The 21,595-nt window shown below is 42.6% G+C and overlaps 1 protein-coding gene and 1 pseudogene across 1 annotated transcript in view; one reads left to right on the top strand and one right to left on the bottom strand.

Moving 5' to 3' along the window:
* Positions 1 to 3,745: 3,745 nt before the first annotated feature.
* LOC147424363 (uncharacterized) lies at positions 3,746 to 5,055 on the bottom strand (annotated as a pseudogene).
* Positions 5,056 to 15,393: 10,338 nt separating this feature from the next.
* Positions 15,394 to 21,595, top strand: part of LOC147424362 (uncharacterized) — a 37,274-nt gene continuing 31,072 nt past the window's right edge. The window contains exons 1-3 of the mRNA XM_086500493.1: positions 15,394 to 15,644; positions 16,305 to 16,422; positions 16,616 to 16,935. Coding sequence (XP_086356619.1) covers positions 15,555 to 15,644; positions 16,305 to 16,422; positions 16,616 to 16,935 — 528 coding nt within the window. The 5' untranslated portion in view covers positions 15,394 to 15,554. The remainder of the gene's footprint in view (positions 15,645 to 16,304; positions 16,423 to 16,615; positions 16,936 to 21,595) is intronic.

Raw genomic sequence — 21,595 nt, 5'->3', positions numbered from 1 at the left:
CATGTTCTTGTAATCATCAAAATTCAATTTACTTAAGCATGGGTGAGTAGAATTGGATTAACCTGCTACTTAAAACCAACTAAGCCAAAAGACTACAATAGTCGTGAGTAGGAATCCAGTCTATAGTCAAGGAGAGACCACACCTGTCAACCAGCAAAGGAAATATAGACAGTGGGTCACTCAAAGCCTAAAGAAAAGAAATATCCAAAGCCAGCGTCCCAGTCCACCCAGTTGCCTAGGAGGGCCTGGTGTTTAGGTGTGTGTGTAGCTATTTTAATTTTAATAAATACACAAAGAACAAGACATTCAAAAAAGACAACTGGCTAAAGATGTCTAGGCAAAGATTAGTACAGAAACAACTCAATCTTTGATTCATAACTATACAGCATAATAAGAACGAAATATCATTCCAAATGAGTTTATACAAAGGTATCAAAACCATCCCAGTTGAATCATCAAGTGTTTTCAAAGTCGGACTGCAACAAGCTAAACCTTTTTAAGCCAAGATAGGATTCTCACCTGCATCCATATAGTCAAGACAACAGATATGTTAGACTTGGCTACGTATGGCAGGCTTCAAAGAACCTATCAGTTGGTATCCATGTCAAACTTAAAAATCATTAGACTAGCTAGTGTCTTATACAAAGTAATCTTACCAGAATTGCTTCATATGTTATAAAAGTTCTTCTTTAAAATAACCTTTTACTGTGAGAGGAAGTCGACTACTCCATATCATCCTATATAATTCTTTAGTTTAAACATTGTACGAAAAAAACCCAGGTTTAGGTCAGCCAGCAAGAACCTTAGTTAATCGATTTTGCAATAGGCCTGCTTTCCTATCAGCACCCATTTTAAGTACCATACATAGATTTTCTTTGGTATAGTAGCTGGATTAATCTGCCCATGAAGTATCAACCAGAGTCATAAAATATGGAGCTCATTCTCAATGGTAAAAAATGCTTTCAATTCATCCCTTAATCAGTGCCACAACGAACCATCAATGAGGTATAAGAACAAAAGTTTTTAGATAAATTTTTACTCTAGCTTTAGTGAGCACGCCCAAAGTATCATTATCCAGATTTAAGCCATAGTTGGCAAGAGAAATTCCAACCAGATGTAGAGAAAAAAGGACCAAATTTAAGCCAACAATCTAAGTACCAAGCTGAAGGTACAAAATCTGGCTACAACCAGTTACACTCAAACCAGACCACATCAGTATTCATCAAATCATTAACAAGGCTAGATCAAAATTTAAGCCAATTCTCTTTAAAGAATAAAAACCAGATTATGTATAAAGTCAAACAAAAAAAAAGCCAAACCATACTCCTAGTAAATAGCAGCAAGCTGCATGTCAGATTTTCGGCATATCAAGGTCAGCATGACAAAGTCCAGCAAGGTCAGCAAGGAGAAAAAGATATAATAGCCCAGAGCAGTATAAGCCAAAGCCAAGGATGTACTAGTCAGAACCAGAGCCAGATCTAGCTAACTCCAACCATACCCAAATACAGCTAGTTCATGAGAGGAAGATCTAACCCAGAGACTAGGTCATAATTTTGGTAGTTGTAGTAGAAGAAAGATCAGGACTATGCCAGAAATTAAGACCCAAAAAGCCAGCTAGTAATCAGTAAGCAGGCTGTAGGATTATAAGACCAATATTTGACTAATTTTGAAGAGATTAAACCTGTAAAGAGTCAAAGGAATATGCTATGGAAACCTCATGAGATACATCACATCATCCTTTATATAGTCAAAGTTATCTTAGAAGTATCATCAAGTATTAGATCCATTTTTTTCAAGCCAGATTTTCTGCAAAGTGTATGTATCATAACCAGATAAACAACTGCAATCTTCCAAACTCAGATTTCGGCAACATAACCAACCATGCCACCAGGCTTTCAACACCATACTCACCATAAGTATCCAGTTAATGAAAAAAGCACCAATTTTTCATAAGTTTCCATGATAAGTCACTATTTCAGAGATTGCATAGAGTAATTTCTAAAGTAAAGTGAGTAGGACAGAAGCCCTCACAAAAAACCACTTAATTTTCAAGTCAAAAAGACCAGCAGCATTTTAAAAAAGCTTCATGTATTGTGTGCAAGGCAAAACTGAAATATCATCCTCAACAAGTAACATCCCTAGTCCAACAATGTATAACAAGAATGCTATCTAAACCATGGTGTTCAGTCAAGCCCGATAAAATGGAAAGGAAAAAGCCAATTCTACCTACGTTAGTAGTCCAGAGAGAAGAACATTATTTATCCAATTAAAAGATTTCAACCAGAAACCTACTTAATGAAGCATTTGAGATTTAAAAAATATAAATAACCTGTGAGCAAAGGTAATCCCAAGGTTTTCTCCAAAGTGCCAGGGGAGACCAAGTCTAAGTGAAGGGAAGCATCCCTCACCTTATATAGTGGAAGAGGCCGCAGGCGCTACAGTTATGGGGGTGCCACAGACGCTTAGCATAGGAGGGTAGGATGCCTTTTGAATCATACCAAGCAGTTGATGGCTCAGAGTCGTGTCAAGCCACCCATCCTTCGATCGAGATGTATCGTGCCGCTTTATGAGTGGAAGGGGAAGAGACTTGCCTCGACAGAGTAAACTACCTCAGTAATGCAGAGCATAACCGAGAGGGGAGTCTAGCACTTATAGGTTTAGAGAATTTTTTAGGGAAATGCTCCCACTGGGCCCATGTTCCAAAAAATTGGTTCATACTAACCCAAGCAAACCAAGTAAGGTTAAATCCACAAGGGGTTGCACCCACCAAGTTAGGTTTCTTTGTGGTATTCATTCAGCCATGCTAATCCAGATAGCACAGTAGGCCAGCAACAATGAAATCAAGTATCATTTCCGAGTTTTCCTACCCAAGGTGGAAATGTTTATGCTATGAGTAGGCTGCTTGTACTCGAGCAACAAAGGCTTAGTCTAACTGCCAGAAGTGCGTTGGGTACAATGTTTACCAGCATACATGGTTAGGGTAGTAAAACCAATAGGTAGAGTTAGTGTTACCAGAACTAGCTACCCTGGTTAATTGTAGTGACCAAGTGTGTGTGTGTGTGTTCACCATAGCAAAAGATAGCAGTTAATTATTATGTAAAGCATAAGGTAAAACCCACATAAGGCATCAACTTAAATCAAGTTTGAGTGTAACTGGTTGGATTGCCATATTTTGTAGCCAGATATAGTGATTCAGGACACAATCAGAGCCCCCCAGATGCTATCAAGGTCAGATGTTGAGATGTTGTGACCGAGTGTGTATGTGTGTGTGTGTGTGCACAACCAGACAAATCTCGATTTGTTGCACGGGTTCTATGCTTTTGATTGTGAATCCTTAGTCTCTTACTACTTGACTCCTATAGAGATGCGACTTTGTTGCAGATCCTAATTTTCCCAAGCTCCAAGGGAGGTTGGGATCGAGTTCGGGGAGCCAGCTCTAATACCAGATGTGTGTGAGTGCGCAGATGCGTGCATGCGGTGTGATGTAGTGCGTACGGGGAAGGGGAGAAGCATGAGACCGGTGCGGGTGGAGCAATCTCAGGAACTAATGAGTGAGGTGCTCCTTATTCTTCATATAGAAAGAATAAGGGTATGTACACACGTGGGGGGCGACCGGACGTCTGGCCCCGAGCAAAGGCGCATCGCCTTTACCCCAAAAATCTCCCACTTAAAGGCGATGCACAGATAAGTGAAGACCTACTAGCTAAACTACTATTATGTACAAGAAACTAGGTGAGAGACTCTCTCAACCTCTGCCCATTGGCTCACTCTGTCGTTCTACACGCAATTGTATCGGCTCTGGTGGTAGACGAGCGTGCGTACCCATGCTAGAGCCCACATGTAAATTGCGTAGACAACTTTGTATGGTGTGCAAAACTCCACTATGCATCATGCTAGTGTCAGCCATCACACGATTGACAACCCCTGCTGCAAATTCTCCCACTGCAGCTGCTAGATCGGGCCTCGACACTAACAAGTCGGACATGAGACGCCCGAATGCTGACAAAATCTATGCAAACTCGGTTGTACTCGTCTCCCATGCACTATCTGCATGTACTGCATCATCAATACTATCCATCGTGTATGGATGTGTCAACACCGACACTGGAAAACCTCACCCATATGCAAAACTGTGCGTCCTAGCACCAACTCATCAGCCTCTAACATGAGCATATCAAAGAGCTCCATATCTGTCATCTTTGCCTGTGTCTCTAGGGAGCAAACCTGCTCGACCTCTACCTGCACAAACTCTGACGACACCTATTGTGTTTCACTAGAGCATTGTCGCTCTATCTCTGTCTCTATAGAGTCTACTGGCACATCATGCACAGCTAAATGCTCTGACTTGTGAGCATGATGGAGCTCACCTGCGAAAGAGACACGTCTTGTCTCTCGCTCAATGCATGCCAGCAACAAAACCGAGATTATGCCGTCTCGAACCTTAGACACATGCATAGGATATACCAAGCCACTATTGGCTCCTCTGGCAATCACTAATGAACCGCAATGCATCTGGAAAGACTCCTCTCTAAGAAGTGTCTAACAACCAAAATCTGCTAACTGTCTCACTGAGATCAAGCTTTGTTTTAGCTAAGGAACATAGCGCACATGTCGTAGTGTGTATGATGCACCACTGGGCAATGACAAACAAATGTCTCCTGCACCCTCTATGTCAAACGCTGAACCATCGGCCAAGTGCACATAGCCAAAACTCCCACTAGAAAATGTGTTGAACCACTCACGACATGGTGTGACATGGAAAGCAACATCACTATCTAGTAACCACTGTGGAGAAAGTGTGCTATCCATAGACATATCTACAAGAGATACACTCAAGGCAATCATGACATCACCATCACTGCCATAGACTACCATTGTAACTGTCTCTCTTACATGTGTCAAAGCCGTATCTACATCACACATACATCTATGTTGCTGTCTCATATGTCTGAAACACTGGTGTCTAATGTGTCATGTGTGACCACAATGCCAACAACGTAAGTATCGGCAAGAACGAGACCGCCATCTCTCAATGTCACACATATCTACTGCCATAAGTGAATGCCAAAATGGCAACAAAGGGGGAGATCTCTCGACCACTACACAATCATGAAAACCATGACCAATAACATCAAAATCGTTGCTCACATATGCATAAAACAACTCCACAATCTGCTATCTGCAAGCATAAGCTGGGACAAACAGCTCAACCAAGCGTAACCATATACGCAAGTAGAGAGAAAACTAGCTCAAAATGTATTGCACAAGAGAAACTGCGCATAACCATATACGCAAGTAGAGAGCAAACTAGCTCAAAACGTATCCCACAAGAAAAACTGCCAGCAAAAATTTGCAAAAACCTGTGAAAAGTGTGATTTTCTATCTGTAGCCACGCAATCCTCACTCCTGCGAGAGTGGGTAGAAGAACACCAAACTATGTCCAAGCTGACAAAACCTATCAAAATGAGAGTAAACACTTGATCACTATCAAAGTGGGAATATATCGACCAATGTACAAAATGGCATAACACTGCAAACTTTTATGGCGAGAAAACAGACAAAAATTGTAACATTTAATGGCCTAAAAACTTGTATGTAGAGGAAATTAGCATGAACATAGTGGGCATTTCATTAGAATAGATTCCTAATGAGAATTACAAGAGTGCTTGGGTGGAGAGAGCAACAAAAAGCATAACACCTAGCTAGATAGCATGAACAATACTTTCAAAATAGAGAGAAATTAAGCTATTGACAACAGTTGAGGACCGGATTTACATGGAGCCGATCCCCCCTCCAAAAGGCTTTGTATTATGGTTTCTCCCATCAAGAGAGACATGGTACAATACAATTCTTTGTGTTCCTTCAAGACTAGCTAGTGCAATGAAGATGAAAGCTTCATGCACTAAGCAAAACACTTATCAAACACAACATCAATTCTCCCTGGTCTCAGACCCAAGACCTCACACACCTTCGAAGATGGTGAGAGCTAGCAGGGTATGAGAGTAGATTGAGAGGAAATAGGAGTATTCTTACGAGAAAGATGTACATCTCCTCACATAATCACTCATATTAGCATAGCTTAGCTTAGTGATTAGCGTGGTAGAGGAGATGAGCATGCATTGAAGCTTGGCTCTTGGTTGGATTTGCATCACAAAGCCAAGAGTTGTTGGTGTAGGCCTCCCTTCTCACAAGCTTGGAGTAGGTGGTCAGCTTTCCATTAAATCTTGAGAAGGAGAGAGAGTCTTCTTTACTTCACACATGAGATTGTGTGAGTGTGTGTGTGTGTGATAATGCCTTGCAAAAATCAGCCCCCTCTCTCTCTTGGTCGACCCCTCTTGCTATTTGCTCATGCTACCCTCTCATTGGACCTCCCTAGGGCTAGCCAATGACAATTAAGCAGCATAAGTGATAGCCTTCTGAAATGTGTCCCCCTTTCCCCTTTTGTGAGAGCTTTAGGTAATTTAATATTGGACCCCTTTTTCCTCCTGGCCAATAGGAATCAGGCAAGCCATTGGGCTGCTGAATGCTCATTGGACCCCTTGGGAGACTGTCCAATAGTCTTCTAGAGGGCTTAATTCTCATTGGTTCTTTTATTAAGTGTTTTTAAATTAATTAAACTAGATTTACTCTAGCCTAATTCTCATTGGTCCACCTCCAAGGCCATCCAATAGGAATTGGGTACACCTTGTGGGCATCTAGCCTAGGGAGCTGGCCTAGGGAGCTGACATGTGTCCCTCATTCCCTTTGTGTAAAGGGAGCTTGTGTGTGTGTGTGTGTGTGACTTTCTCTCTCATCCCCTACAAGCAAGGCTCACCCACTCCTATGTAGGGATTTGTAAAGACACACACAAAGCATCCAATTCCCCCCATGGTTGACCTTTGGACACAACCTTTGAATTTTGGAACCTTAGCATTTTGGAAGTCTTAATGGGCTGAACCTTAGGGTCTTTTTAGCCCATTGTTGCACATGGATCTTTTGCAGATGGCCCCCCCTTTGGATCCCTATTTTCCCTCCTTTGGATCCCTACTATGGCCGGTCTGCTAGCTTAACCAATATTCTAGCTTTTTCTCCCTCGACGCTTCCCCATATTAAATGATCATTTTAACATGAGAAAATCATTTAGGAGAATTAGATATTGATTATTATGACAAAAATAAACACAATTTCCTTTGCAAAACGAGTCAAAACTGAATGCAAACCGCAAGCCAAAAAACTGCAGATAACTGCTAGAGTGGGAGAACTCAACCACTAAACCATCAGAGAATAAACTGCAAATACGCATAAACCATGGCGAGTATCTTGGAAAAATCCAGCAGAGTTTCCCCTAAAAATTGAGCAAAAACTCAAAAATATCACCAAATACGCATGAAAATAGACACTTGGTGTCTCAGTAGCAAAATCCACAAATGACATACATAGCACTGGCAGAACCCTAGCAAAACAGCTCACTCCTGATCGAGTGGCTCTATGGACGTATACCTGTCCAAAAACACTTGTAAACCTGCAAACTTACTACCTATGAGCTATACCAAGCTCAAACTGCATCCGTATAATGCATACATAACATGAAACTGCACCAAACCGTGCAAAAAAATCTCTCTGTAATGCTCCACACAATCGTACATGAGCACTAAATGTGTTGCATAATCCACACCAGAAAGACTATGCAACCTATGAGCAAAACCACTGGAAAACTTGCAAAAAACTACCTCATTGGTCGGTAAACTCGTCGATCGGAAACGTTGTCCAAGAGCCAAGTGCGCTCAAGGAAAAAAACTACTCCCGAATGGGCCGTCAGAGTCGTATGTGTCGGTATGTGCCGTCGAAGCTGAAAACTGGGAAACTGTCGAAGCCGAAATGCCGTGGAGAGTACTCGGAGCCGAATCCACTCCGGAATGAGTGTGGGAGGGAAGATTATGGCAAGGCTATGCTGGAGGAGAGCCTAACCGCCATCACTCGGTCTCGCTAAGTCAAAGCCAAGAAAACACTCGTCGATGTCGTCTTCCACTACTGAGCGAAACTATGCTAGTTGAATAGCCGCCTAATCGATGTCAAAATGGATGCGTCGAACTAGTGTCAATGCTCAAAGACAGTGCTGAGCTGTCGATGTCGAGTCGTAGAGGAAAAACACAAAAAAGAACGCTAAAAGCCGAGCCGCTAAATCAGTGTCGAAAACTGATGCAAATAGGCAGTACTCGAAGCCGTAGAGGAGGAATGCCAAGAAAATAATCAAAATCAGTGTCGAAACCGATAACGAGCCGCTAATCAGTGTCGAAAACTAATGTCGAGGTTGCCTCCCACCGTTGGACGTGAGCCTCTGATGCCGAGGAGAACACTAAGAAGAATTGGGCCGATGTTGGGTGATGCCCGGACTTACTCGCCGAAGTGGCGGTCGCTCTCTCTCTCTCTCTCTCTCTCTCTCAACTCACACACTCACTCTCTTTCACTCGCATTCTCTCACTCTTTCTCGGGCTTTCTTGATCTATCTCCAAGCTGGGGGTGTGTGAATGAGCGGGGAGTCGAGGGCCGATAATCGGGGTGCCGAGGGCTCACTGGGAGCGGGCCCTTGCACACATGAGGTGTGTGAGGCTCAAAATTTTTTTGGCTTTCTAAAAGAAATCCTTAGTGTTGTGTTGGGTTAGGGAGACTCCTTTCATTTCACATCGTGACATGATGGAGCCTTACCTTTTATTTCACACCGTGACATGTCTTTACTTTTGTTGAATTCTATTGTTTTAGAATGCTAAAGTGAAGCTTCACCTTGCATAAATTTTAGTAAATTTTACGCACACACACACATGTTTTTTTTGCATTCTATTGTTCTTTGCATAATTCTAATAAATTCTATACACATACATATATATATTAATTAGTTCTTTTTATTTCACCTTTCATTTCACAACTTCATATGGCTTTACATTTCTTGCATTTTATAGCTTGATTCCAATCAGTGTTAACGTTTGAAAAAGTCTCTTTTATTAAGTGGATGCTGATCAAGTTTCTTCCTCACAAAGAAGAAAATCAGAAATACTAGCACAAATTTTGAGATTTGTAAAATTTTTGGACGACTTTCTCACATATTTCATCGGTTTTTCTTCCATTTACCATAGTTTACATTTACCTAGTCTCGATTTTCAATCGGCTCAAGACTAAGCTGAGGCAATCCTTTCCCAAACACTGGTACCAGTTTAATTCAACCTAACAATTTTATCACTTTCTTATTGTTTTTGAATGCCGTCGTGACCCTTTCACTTGTTAAAAAATTGAATAATTCAAAAAGCCCAACACCTGGTCGATCCCGCTCACGGCTCACAGAACCTCCTGCTCTACTCGGTGTGGCAACCCAAAATGCATGTCTGCTAGTCGATGCTGATTTCCTGCATGGCATTGCCCGCTCACGACCAGCTCAAGCCCTTCGCTAATTGCTCCAATTGCCAGGCGCTATCCCTGCTTGACCTCGGATATGCTGCCGACCTTGCTTTTCTTTGCTCAATAAAAGCCAGCGAAAAACCGATTCTCCTCTGCAACCCGATTCTCCTCTCCTGTGTGTGTGTGTGTGTGTGTGTGTGTGTGTGTATCAGACATAGAGAGAGAGAGAGAGAGAGAGAGAGAGAGAGAGAGATTCTCTTGCTGTAGCCAATTTCTCTACACTCGAAGCTCCAATCTCCCCCTTAACGCTTACTCAATTCCCTACTTTCGAATGCACTCGCTGCTTGCTCGATATTTCAAGCTTGCACTCCTACACATAGTGAGCTCCCCCAAAAGTCAAATTTGCTCCTTGCTTAGGAGGTTGCCAAGCTCTAATTGCTTCAATTTGAAGCTCAACAGGGTGTACGATTCTGCAGATCCCTATTCAAACAGCGCGCGTGTGTGTGTGTGTGTGTGCATGTACCACACACCGCCAAAAAAGCTAGTTGAGATCTGCCTCGACTCTCACCTCCAAGCTAAGCTTTGCACACAAGCTTCAAGGTCGATTCCCTACAGAAGCTTGCTTTTCCCTGTTTCTTGCAGAGATTCTTCAAATCCTTCAAGATTCCTCACATGCCCGAGAGGGACACCGCGCGTCGGGGTGCCAAGATCCGCCCGATCCATGTCGGATCACTCCAATCTGGTGTCGCGAAGCGTCAAGCTCCATCACCGCCGAAAGACTGCCACCGTCGCCAAGCCATAGCTCTGATACCACTTATGAGTGCGTGCGTGCGGGGAAGTAGAGAAGCGCGAGACCTGTGCGGGTGGAGCAACCTCATGAACTAATGAGTGAGGTGCTCCTTATTCTTCATATAGAAAGAATAAGTATATGAAGAATAAAAATATATACACACGTGAGCGGACGATCGTACACCGAACGTCCGACCCCGAACAAAGACGGAGCACCTTTACCCAAACATTGTGAGGGCCAAATGGCCTCGTGCTTGTTCGTGCAAGGAAAGGGGAGAGAAAGCAAGAAGAGGGGAAACACACCTCAAGGAGCTAGGAGTGTGTGTGTTTCTAGTGTACAAGGGTTAGCAAAAGTGTTAATGGGGTTAGGGTTAGTCAAGTCGGGTGGCCACGGGCCTTTACCCAACAAATTGCCCACACTTTATTTCCAATAACATTCACCTTATCAATACAAAAGAACACCCAAATGATCCTTGATTGTTATTTAAATTGAGCAATTTTACGAGTTGGTGTGTATCATATGGAAGGCATCCTCAGTCAAAGCTCATACAAGTATTTTAAAGCTCATTGGCTAAATAGCCTACAATGCTATTAAAACAAACTTGTGGTGGCATCAACGTTGGCCAATGCATTACCACCATGCTAAAGTAGTCATAGTGATGGCAACAATCAAAGGCCATGGTAACACATGTGAGTAACCTAATTATCATTTGCAATACTCAATGCAGTCTACCTTGATAGTCGTTCCCACCTAGCTTCCCTCCTTGCTTCTTTGCCCTTCCAACCCTCTGTCTACCTATGGCTCTTGCCCCCATTATGCAGAGTTTTGATTTGCTTGGATCAACCTTGGCTTCATTCTTATCATTGTCAACCATCTTGGCAAAGCCCTTCCTTCAACCCATAGACCACCCAAGCACATGTTTGGTTGAATATTTGAGGATTGAGGAGAGTAGATTCTTGAATTGTTGATCTGTGTGTGTGTGCACGCGCGCGTGCAATCTAGCAAACTCAATCAAACTCTCATGTGCATATAAGGCATGTATAATTTCCTATTGAGAGGGAGGAAGTTGGGCGAAGGACAACACAAGAGGATGGCCTAACGGGACCAAATAATAAACGCCATGCAATGAATTTTAAAACACTAAAATCATAGTTACAATGTAATGCGTGATATAAGAAATACTTTGTATTTCAAGACATGGTAGCTAAGCAATTCTCATGCGTGTAAGAAGCATAGAAGCAAGGGAGGATGATTATCTTCTTTCTCAATAAAAAGCATCTAACTAAATGCCTTTCATAAATGATGAAAGGTTTCTAAAGAAGACCTACAAGTGCCTTACATCCATTAGGTCTCCCCAATCTCAGAAAAATAAAAATTCTCTCAAAACATTTCAAATGCATAAGTGAAGGGTGAGTATAAAAAATGAAAAGCCATGGAAATGAAAAGTCAAAAGACATTTCATTTTTATATAAAAGAGATGGTCGAGTGCACATCATATACACTAGTATGTGACCCGCGCGTTGCCGCAGCTATATGTGCGTCAATTGAAGCAACCATTGGTCTCCTTCCCTTCATAAGCAAGGCAAATGTGGGCAAATGCCTTTGATTCTCATGTGAGCTTCTATAGCTCTTTAATACACTTGTGCATCAACCACCACTATAACTACTTTCTAAATGACAATGTATGACAACACACAAGGTCTAAGTGCCCTCCACATTCACATCAACCAAGCACAAATCTATCTTTTGGATCAACACTATGTCTACCTTTTAGAGTGTAAGATAGAACAATTAATGAAATTTACTTACTCTCCACATTCTTGTGGATTGACCAATGACAAATCTCCTTCTAGTTGGTCATGCCAAGCTCCAACATACTCATTTTAATCATGGCAAGTTTGTCCCTACCCCCCCTCCCCCCACCCCTCTTCTCTCTATCTATATGTGTGTGTGTGTGTGTACGCACGCGTGCAAAGGCAGTATTCATGATGGGTGTGTGACTTGGGGGTAATTGCATGGCTATAGCAACTTTGTCTCTATATGTGGTAAATTTCAAAATTTTTAGGTTGGATTGCACTAAATCTAGCTAGCATGTACACTGTCATCTACCAAGACTCGTCACATATGGATGTTGAGGTCTCTTGCAATTCACGATAAGCAGGTTAGTAATATAAGACACATATTCTTTGTTTGTGTACATTTGGGCACCATTGGCACCTTAAAATGTGAGGGTAATGAAAGTAGAAAAATTCACTCAAACATTTCTCTTTGCAAGAGTTTTGGGCATCATACTAAAAGAAAGGGCGTGCTGCAAAATACACACACATACATACACATACACACATGCATGTTCTTCTTTGAGAGAGCAGATTGTATTCAACCATTCACATGCTTGCCCTGACCCATAGCAGCCATTTGGCTTAGCTCCCACTCCCTTAAATGTGAGATAGAGCATTGAGGCATTACATAGAGGAGAGTCTCTTTTCGTACGCGAATTATATCCCTTAACAATTTGTATGCAACATGACGACTTGTTGCCAACACTGTTTGGATTGGATAAGGTTTGCCTAAACATAATAGCTGAGAGTCGAGATTAATCGATCTCAAGACTCACGGGTCTCAAACCAGGTCAATAAGAAGAAATCTCTCTCTCTCTCTCTCTCTCTCTCTCTCTCTCTCTCTCTCTAAGAGGCTGCATGTCTAGTTTGTAGTATTAAAATGAAGCATGTGAGAGGCTGAGAGCCTGGTCGCGTGTACCAGCGAATCTGCTTTCTGCCCAGTCACGAGCCAACTCTTCTCTCTCTACCTATCTAATGGTGGGAGTTAAGAGCCTCAAAACGGACATAGCCTTTCAAATGGTTGACTTTTGAGACCCTCTCGGTTAGCAGAAAGCTGCTCAAGATCTCTCTCACCACTCAAACAAATCAAGAATTTATCTTCGAAGCCACCGATTTTCTTGACTTGCAAAGAAAGCTAGAAGGTTATTTAGCCGTTCCAAAGTGGCCATGCTCTAAATGTAAGCAAAATGACATGGAGGCGGTCCTACAATTGACACACATGCATGGAGGAAACCCTACAATAAGAGATCGGAGTCATCATTTCTAGGAGGAGGCAAAGAGCCCACATTAGGTATGCAACACCAAGGAGGATCCAAATGAGCAAAGGATTGCTAACTTGAAGACCAAGGCCAATACCCTCGACTGACAATGATATCTTCCAATGCAATCATATCAGTGTTCTGGAAAAATCAATTTTTTAAACATGCAAAATTACTTTCCTTTAATTTTCCAAGAGGAAGTTTAGAAAATTATGTTTATTTTGCAAGTTTTTACACTATTTTGGGATGGAATTTCTCCTTTTTCCCTTGCCCTCGTCCGACATTTTTGAAATTAAGAACGGGATATTAAGTTGAGACACATTTTTCCGAAACACTGAATCAAAGACCCGCCTTGCATGACTGTTGTCGTGAGCACTATAGCAGTAGGCAAGGTCACCTGTCACCTTGCAGAACCCCTTTTTTCTTACCTATGTCAGAAGTTCAAGATGTGAAAACTTGAGAAAGCTAAAAAGCTCGGATTGTCCCGTTGGAGCTCTCAACATTGTAGCATTTGTTGATTGGCCGAAAAAAGACAAACAAAGTGTGGAAACGATGTGGGACTGTCTCTCTCTCTCTCTCTCTCTCTCTCTCTCACTCACACTCACACACACACACACACACACACACACACACACACACGCGCGCGCGCGCATGCACGTTTGAGGCAAACCAACTTATCGACACATGACACATCTTGTTGCTCGTTATTTTTCCAGGCCTGCAAAGTAGAGACACCCTTTACAAAAACAAAAGTAATCACCCTTCAAAATTCAAGGCTAGATTGAAAACTCCATGGTCTTGCTAAAGAGTTTAAATAATATAAATATATATATATATATAGTACTAAGTATTGTGACTTTTTGACAGAACTAAGTCAAAACTAAGTCTTTTCATTTTCTACCATCACAGTACTTGTTACTTACATTTCAAACCAAATGTGTTTTTGAAATGAAGGAGAGAGTGACTGTTGGCACATGGATGTTCTCTCTTTTGTTGAAAATTTTAAGCTCAATTATATATAGTATAGATTTTGACAGAACTAAGTTAAAACTAAGTCTTTTCATTTTCTACCATCACAGTACTTGTTACTTAGCCTTCACTTTACTTTTACATTTCAAACCAAATGTGTTTTTGAAATGAAGAAGAGACTGACACATGGATGTTCTCTCCTTCTTTGAAAATTTTAAGCTCAATTATATATAGTATAGATTTGTGTTTTCTTTTTTTTTATTTTTCCCTTTATCATTATCTTAGTGTCGCTGCACTGTATAAGCGTTTCTTAGTGTTCTTGCGCACTACTTATGTAGTGAATATTTTTGTTTTGAAGCCATTAGGTAAACCTTTTGATAATATAGCAAGCCAACAATTCATCATAACAAATCGAGCAAAGCACCACACAAAGCTACTCTAAAGTTAATACCTACTCGATGTCTATTAAAGAAAATGCATTTCTTTGAAAGATCCCCCCCAACCCGATTCTTTTGCGGCCTTTGCTCCTTGGCCTCAGCTCTATGCATCTCTATGTTCAACCCAGCCCCAGTCCCCTAGCCTCCCCCCCCTCCCAAAAAAAAAAAGAAGAAAAAAAAAAAGAAAACCTGATCCCCCACTAAGAAATACATAGCATGCCAATTTCACAACCCTCTTTCTACCCATCACAACCTTGTTCAACATCTCGCTACTCGTGTAGTAGTCTGCCTATGTACCCGCTTTCACCCACTCTGAACTACATGCACCCATTGTCTCACCATAGGCCACATGCCTTCATGATAAAAGGCTTTGCATTTGCGTTTGATGAAACAGGAACATGCAGTCCTTGCTTTAGCAAATTAGCATAGAGCTTTATTACATCCAAAAAGGCATTGCCTTCGCATCCATTTAACCAAGCACAAAGCTTCATTGCATGAGAGAGAGAGAGAGAGAGAGAGAGAGAGAGAGAGCCCAACCTGAAGTTGCACCCACTCCGGGCATCTCCAAAGATTCTAAAAATTGGTTCTACCTACTCTAAAGCTAGTAAAAATGTAATCTCTATTGGTGCATCTCAATTCAAACCAAACAAGATGGATCAACCAAAGAACTCTTGGCAACGTATTGCTAGTACACGACTAGAATAATTAGTGGACCAAAATTGTGAACTTAACCGACAAGAAAACGATCCTGAGTGTAATAAATTGAACGATCATGGGATAGTGTTTTCAGGAGATCAATAGGCTAGTGTTGAATTTCCGTATTTCCTTTCACCATTTCTCTCGGCATCGAACAACATCATCAAACCATCTGCTCCAAGCCTTTGAAAGGTTGATGTGCAGAGAGATGCAGACTCTGCATGTTCACCATCGCATTTATTCACCATCTGCAGCTGCTTGTGGATGTTCCTGTGATGCGCGTCAGGTGAGTCTCATTGTACCTGTGTATATGGTGTGCGCGCGCGCGCACACACACACACACAGAGAGAGAGAGAGAGAGAGAGAGAGAGAGAGAGAGAGAGAGAGAGCGCATTTCCTTCTTGTTATGGGAAATATTTCCAGCAAACAGAGGGGTGTGATTGATAAGGTTTTTTGCTCTCAGGGATGATGGAAGATTTTTAGTAGTGAGCTAGTCATTAATATAAACCAAAAGTCTGGCTTTGATGCATGGGATAGTTTATTGATACACTTGGGCTGTGTAAACATGGTTCTTGTTAATTTCATATTTTGCTCAACTTGATGCCTTTGTTCTTGAAGTACTTGCTCTTAATCAAGAGCTTTAATGTCTCCTTACATCTGTTAGAGATACTTTTTTGCACTTCTACCCCATGGCATTCTTTTTAACAGACAATGTCCCTATTGCATGTATTTTTTATGTGCTCTTGTGCACGTGCTACATTTTTTGTGTGCTGCTTTCTTGGCCATAACGCTTAAGCTATAAGGTGTCCATTCACAACATCTGTAGGCAAAGCTGGAAGTAGGGAGAATCAGAGTTGCACCTTTTAGTAATTTTCCATTAGTGCATTGTAGTCAAACACTCATTTGTGATTGCTTCTGATTCTAATTTATCAATATTATCTTCTAGGGGTTACTTTCGACTCGACAAAACCTCAACCTCAAGAACACTATATTGAACAAGAATGCATGTTTGTGTATTCTTGGTTTGCAGCTAGGAAGGCCAATTTATCACAAGTTGAGAAGAGGTAATTCTTTTTTGTCAATGAAGAGGTAGTTCTTTTTTGTCAATAAAGCAATATGTACAGATGTGTGTATGTGCTACATACATATGTACGTATACACATACATGTTTATATATGCGTACACGTAATATATCTATATATATACATGTGTGTATATGTAAAGGTTTGAATCGAACTTGTGGTATTTGGCCTCCAGGGCCAGAGGCAATAGCAAGTCCAGCGGCATCTACATCAGATGGAAGTTTGGCCCTGACAGAGGAAAATGTGGACATGGTTCTTGATGAAGTTCGGCCTTATTTGATGTCGGATGGTGGAAATGTAGAATTGTGTGAGATCGATGGACTGGTGGTGAAACTCAAGCTTCAAGGGGCTTGTGGGTCTTGTCCTAGTTCTATGATGACAATGAAGATGGGCATTGAGCGTCGACTGATGGAGAGAATCCCAGAAATTGTAGGTGTAGAGCAAGTCATGGACGAAGAGACAGGTCTCGCGCTCACCGAAGAAAACGTTGAAAAGGTTGGTTTCCAGATCTATTATTGGGCATGTTAGTTTGAACTAGAGTATATTCTGTTTGGTTGAAGGCAAGCCTCTTCATACATTACGGAACAAGGTTTTGGCGAATCTTTAAGCTATCAGTAAAGTAGCTTCTGCATGTATACTATTATTCATAGTTGTTTCCGGACGCGTCCGATTGGGCAACCATATTTTTGGATGTGTTTGACTCTGATTGATATATGAATGGGTTTTTCGGACTTTATTGTCATAGGGCTCCATTTTTTGCCTTCAAGCTCCATTTATTGGCCTCCTCACTTTATTCTTTGCCTAGATTCTATAAATTTCTATGGTGTTTCACTTCATTGTATGTTTTTTGTGCCTTTGTATTCTCTTAAGTGTCATACATAGGCTATTTTTAGTGTGCCATATGGAATCCGATGTATAGAATCCGCAGGGGTCTGATCCGTACTTATTCCGTGTGGTTGACATATGGAAATCCTATGATATTATTGGACAAGGGATTGAAGATGTCCGCATCACCGCTCTTAGATTTGTACGATGGGCTGGAAAAATCATGTGTGAACGTGCTGGCATGCAATGACTCTGGGTCTAGCTTTTAAAACTCGCTTAATTTTTTCCATTTATTGGGAAAGCTCAGTCAAAAAAGAATCGCATAAAGTAAAAAAGAAAACACCATTAAGTTGGATATTTCAAAATTTCTGGTCTTCTAGTGACCTTTAGAATTCAACACTTGACTGGACATGATGTAGCCCATCGTAAGATGTAATAAATTTGCTTTCTCAAATATTTCCCTTAAATAGTATTTAGGAGAAACATAAAAGCTCAATCAATTCACAAGCTGTTTAGAAATTTTATCTTATATCTTTTCTTTAGACATCTCATTTCTCGACTCTTGTCTAGCGCCAAGCTTTGTGGGATGCATACATCAGTTTATTCCTTTTGTTCACGTTATTGGTTTTTAAAGTCCATGCACCTCTTTGAACAATATTTTTGTCTTTTTTTTTTCATACAGTATATACACAGTTGGCATGTCTCGTTGACGTGTAGATTTGGCAAGCTCCATTCTAGAGCTATTGTAGATCAAAGGGTGGGAGTTACAAACATGAGACTTAAGGTTGCTACTCAAGTGCAAGAGACAAGGGGGAAAGGATTTGCTACAAGGTCTTTTGACAAGGTTGTTGAAGTACTTGTGGACAGTAAAGATTATGAGTAGGTTGGTGACTAAATACACTTCGCTCAGAGGAGATATTTTTGAACATTAGGATTTTGGAATTTTTTTTTCACAGACTAGACTCTACCACTTAGTTTCTATCAGGTGGATCTCTCTCTCCCCCCCCCCCTTGCCCAGCTAGCCCCCTCGCGCTGCCCTCTCTCGCTACTCCCTCGCGCTGCCCCCCTGCCACACCCTCTCGCGTTGCCCCCCGTGCCCCCCCCCTGCCAAACCTCCTCGCGCTCCCCCCTCGCCCAGCCAACCCCCCCCTCGACAAGCCAGCCCCGTTGCCCCTGCATTTTCTACTCTGCTTTGCATCCCCCCCCCCCCCCCCCCCCCCCGGGTAGGTACAGGTCCAATCTGCAACAGGGTTTTCGAATTCACATTGCATGGAATTTTCCAACAATTTTTAGAAAATTTTCAAGTTTTTCAGAAACTCTCAGAGTTTGCAAGCGGAAATTCAGAAACACAGAAAATTAAGATTGCAAACTTTTTTGCAGAAATTGCAAGGGTACGCAAAATGTATGCTTGATGCGGGAGACAATGTATGCATAGTGTGGAAACATATGTGCGCTTAGTGACTCGTTTTCCGGGCGGCGTTTAAGCATGAGGAAGCAGAATGATAAGGCCGACTCCTTTGAGGATGCCATTCAAAAGTGCAAAGAGGAAATGACGGAGACCATTACCAAGATGAACCGCAATCTATTGGGCACAATAAAGATGCTCGAAGGATGCGTGTTGATCCAAGAAAGCAAGATAAATGCACTGGAAGACCGTGTGACGACTCAGGATGAAGAGCGTCACTCAAGAAGGATCTCGCCGAAGCACGATCAAGAAACACACTGAAAGGGCGAATTGATCGAAGAAATCAACACGATCAAGGAGCAAGTACGGGCCATCAAAGAGGGAGAAGAGCAACACAAAGAGATGATGACTTCTTGGGTAGATGTTCTTACAGAAACTCAAGAGAAGGCGGATGAAGCCGAGAAATGGATCGAGGTTGCCAAGAAAGGAAAAGGCAAGGAAATAACGTCCACGTCCACACCCACTATTATTAATCTGACCCTAGAGGAGGAGCAAAGAAGACGTGTGCGCGCTTTACATGTGAAGGTCTTAAAGACAAAGACAATGTGGATGAAGAGGTAAAAGAACTCATGGCCTTGATGGGGGTTTATGAGCCGACGCACACAAGAGCTTGGAGAGTGGGCAACATAAAGAAAAATGGAAGCAGTGGGGAAACCTCGAAAGAAAGGGCACTCATCCTCCGTTTTCTCTCCATGGAAGTGAAGATCTTTTTGAAGAAAAGGCCAACTCTTAAAGAGACGGGTATCTTTCTCGGGGATGATCTTACCCTCTCGCAGATTGCTCATATGCAGGAGGTAATGCCGGAGATTAGAGCGGCAAGGGGAAAAGGCAAGATTGCCTTTACCGAGATGGAAGAGTGGTAATACTGGAGCGACGCTCCACATGACGGTGCGAGACTTATGGACCACACTCAAAGTTGTTGCCTAGAATTGTAATGGATCTATGCGTCTTGATGTGGGTGCTTTTGAGGATAGTTTGACTGGAAGAGACATCATCTTCTACTCTGAGAAAGATCAGGCCCTTGGGCAATCTATGCCTCACATTAGTGGATACAGATGGGAGATAGCTTACAGACAGGAGACACGATCAGAGCACAGAGGACGGGGCTCAGGGGGAGTGGCAGTGGCAGTGTTATTTAGAGGGGAGTTGCAGCCATTGATACATATAGCCCGCAGGGATGAGCAGGCTAGGTACATGTGGGTGAGATTGAGAGCAGAGACAGGCAAATATCTTTACATTGCTATTTGCTACTTTCCTCCGAGTACGTCAGTCTATGCATCACCCAGAGGACAGTCTCCCTTTTCTATTTTGGATGATGACATATGGGAGTTCTCTAGAGATGGTGACATCATCATTCTAGGGGACTTCAATGCTAGGATTGCCCAGCACCAGACAGTATTTTATGATACTTCAGAGGAGTTGCTAAAAGAGCTAGATGTTGTAGAGACGGGCCTGTCCAGACTATCAGAGGATGTGGAATATATTGAGTATGGGCAACCCCTGATACACATGGGCACCGCACATGGACTGGTCATCTTGAATGGCCTATAGAGATTTCTTGCTACGGGAGGTTTCACATGCTTTCCACACAGACATGGAGCCAGCACAGTGGATTATGTCATGGCAGAGTCGAGTCTCATCTCTAGTATCCAGGATCTCACAGTTGGGCCCAAACCGGTTGGGGTGGCAGTGGATCATGCTCTTGTGTCGTTGACCATCTCCTTCCAGTTCAATGTAGCATACAGGCCACGGGTAGCAGCCTCTACTCGCTACACCTTCACGCGGGAGACGGATTCTGTGTACATAGACGGGATCTACAGACGCCTATGCATTGAGGAACTAGGGCGACCTCTGGAGGAGCTTACTACTATATTGACGCAAACATTACATGATGCAGCAGTAGAGGCATATCCACACACCCAGCCTGAGCAGAGACGCCGTTCAAGGAGCATGCCTCAGAACAACTGGTATGATGAGGTATGCCGTCAGACTAGAGCTAAGACTTGAGAGGGAGGTGCTTTTGGGGGACGTCACTCACAGACAGTCTCAGATTGACTTCCGACGCCTAGTGCGGCGGAAGAAGAGGGCATTTTTGGCTTGACTAGAGCAGGATCTATACCAGCTATTCTTGAGTCAGGACTCGCGTGAGGCGTGGCGGCTCTTTCATGAGCCGTCTCCCCCCCTCGTCGTTACCTCTACAGAGACCTGGGGTCAGTACGCGTCATCTTTGTACACAGTACCTGGACAACCGCCCCTTCTCAACCCCCCCGATCCATGCCCACACACATGTGCTTTTTTCACCGCTGAGATGGTGAAGAAAGCCATTGACAAGATGAGGACTGGGAGAGCATATGATCATGATGGCTTAGTGGCTGAGCATTTCATGCATGCCAAAGATCTACTAGCAGAGCTTCTAGCAGTTATGTTTAACAGTGCCATGTGTGAGGGCTTGCCTGATACTTGGAGCCTATCTACGATTGTACCTATCTTCAAGTCAGGAGACCCTATGGAGCCTGGGAATTATCGCACTATCATGATTGGGGACACATTGGCACAGTTGTACGCATCCATTCTTGAGCAACAATTGAGTAGATGGGCAGAGGGGGAAGGAATGCGTGTAGCTAGGTAGGCAGGGTTCATGAGAGGCTTTTCTACTCTTGACCATATCTTGACACTCAGGGCCATCATTGAGGAGGGCAGATTTCATGGGAGACGGATCTATTGTAGCTTTGTGGACTTCCGCAAAGCCTTTGACACAGTACCCAGCTAGATTGATGCTTAGATTACAGGAGATGGGAGTACCCACAGTGCTCATATGGGGGATCATGGCATTGTACAAATCAATAGTAGGGCATGTACGCACCT

This window comes from Adiantum capillus-veneris, chromosome 25 (genome assembly GCF_014529385.1).
Source record: "Adiantum capillus-veneris isolate H3 chromosome 25, ASM1452938v2, whole genome shotgun sequence".
Lineage (NCBI taxonomy): Eukaryota > Viridiplantae > Streptophyta > Polypodiopsida > Polypodiales > Pteridaceae > Adiantum > Adiantum capillus-veneris.
This window is presented reverse-complemented; position numbering and strand designations above follow the sequence as displayed.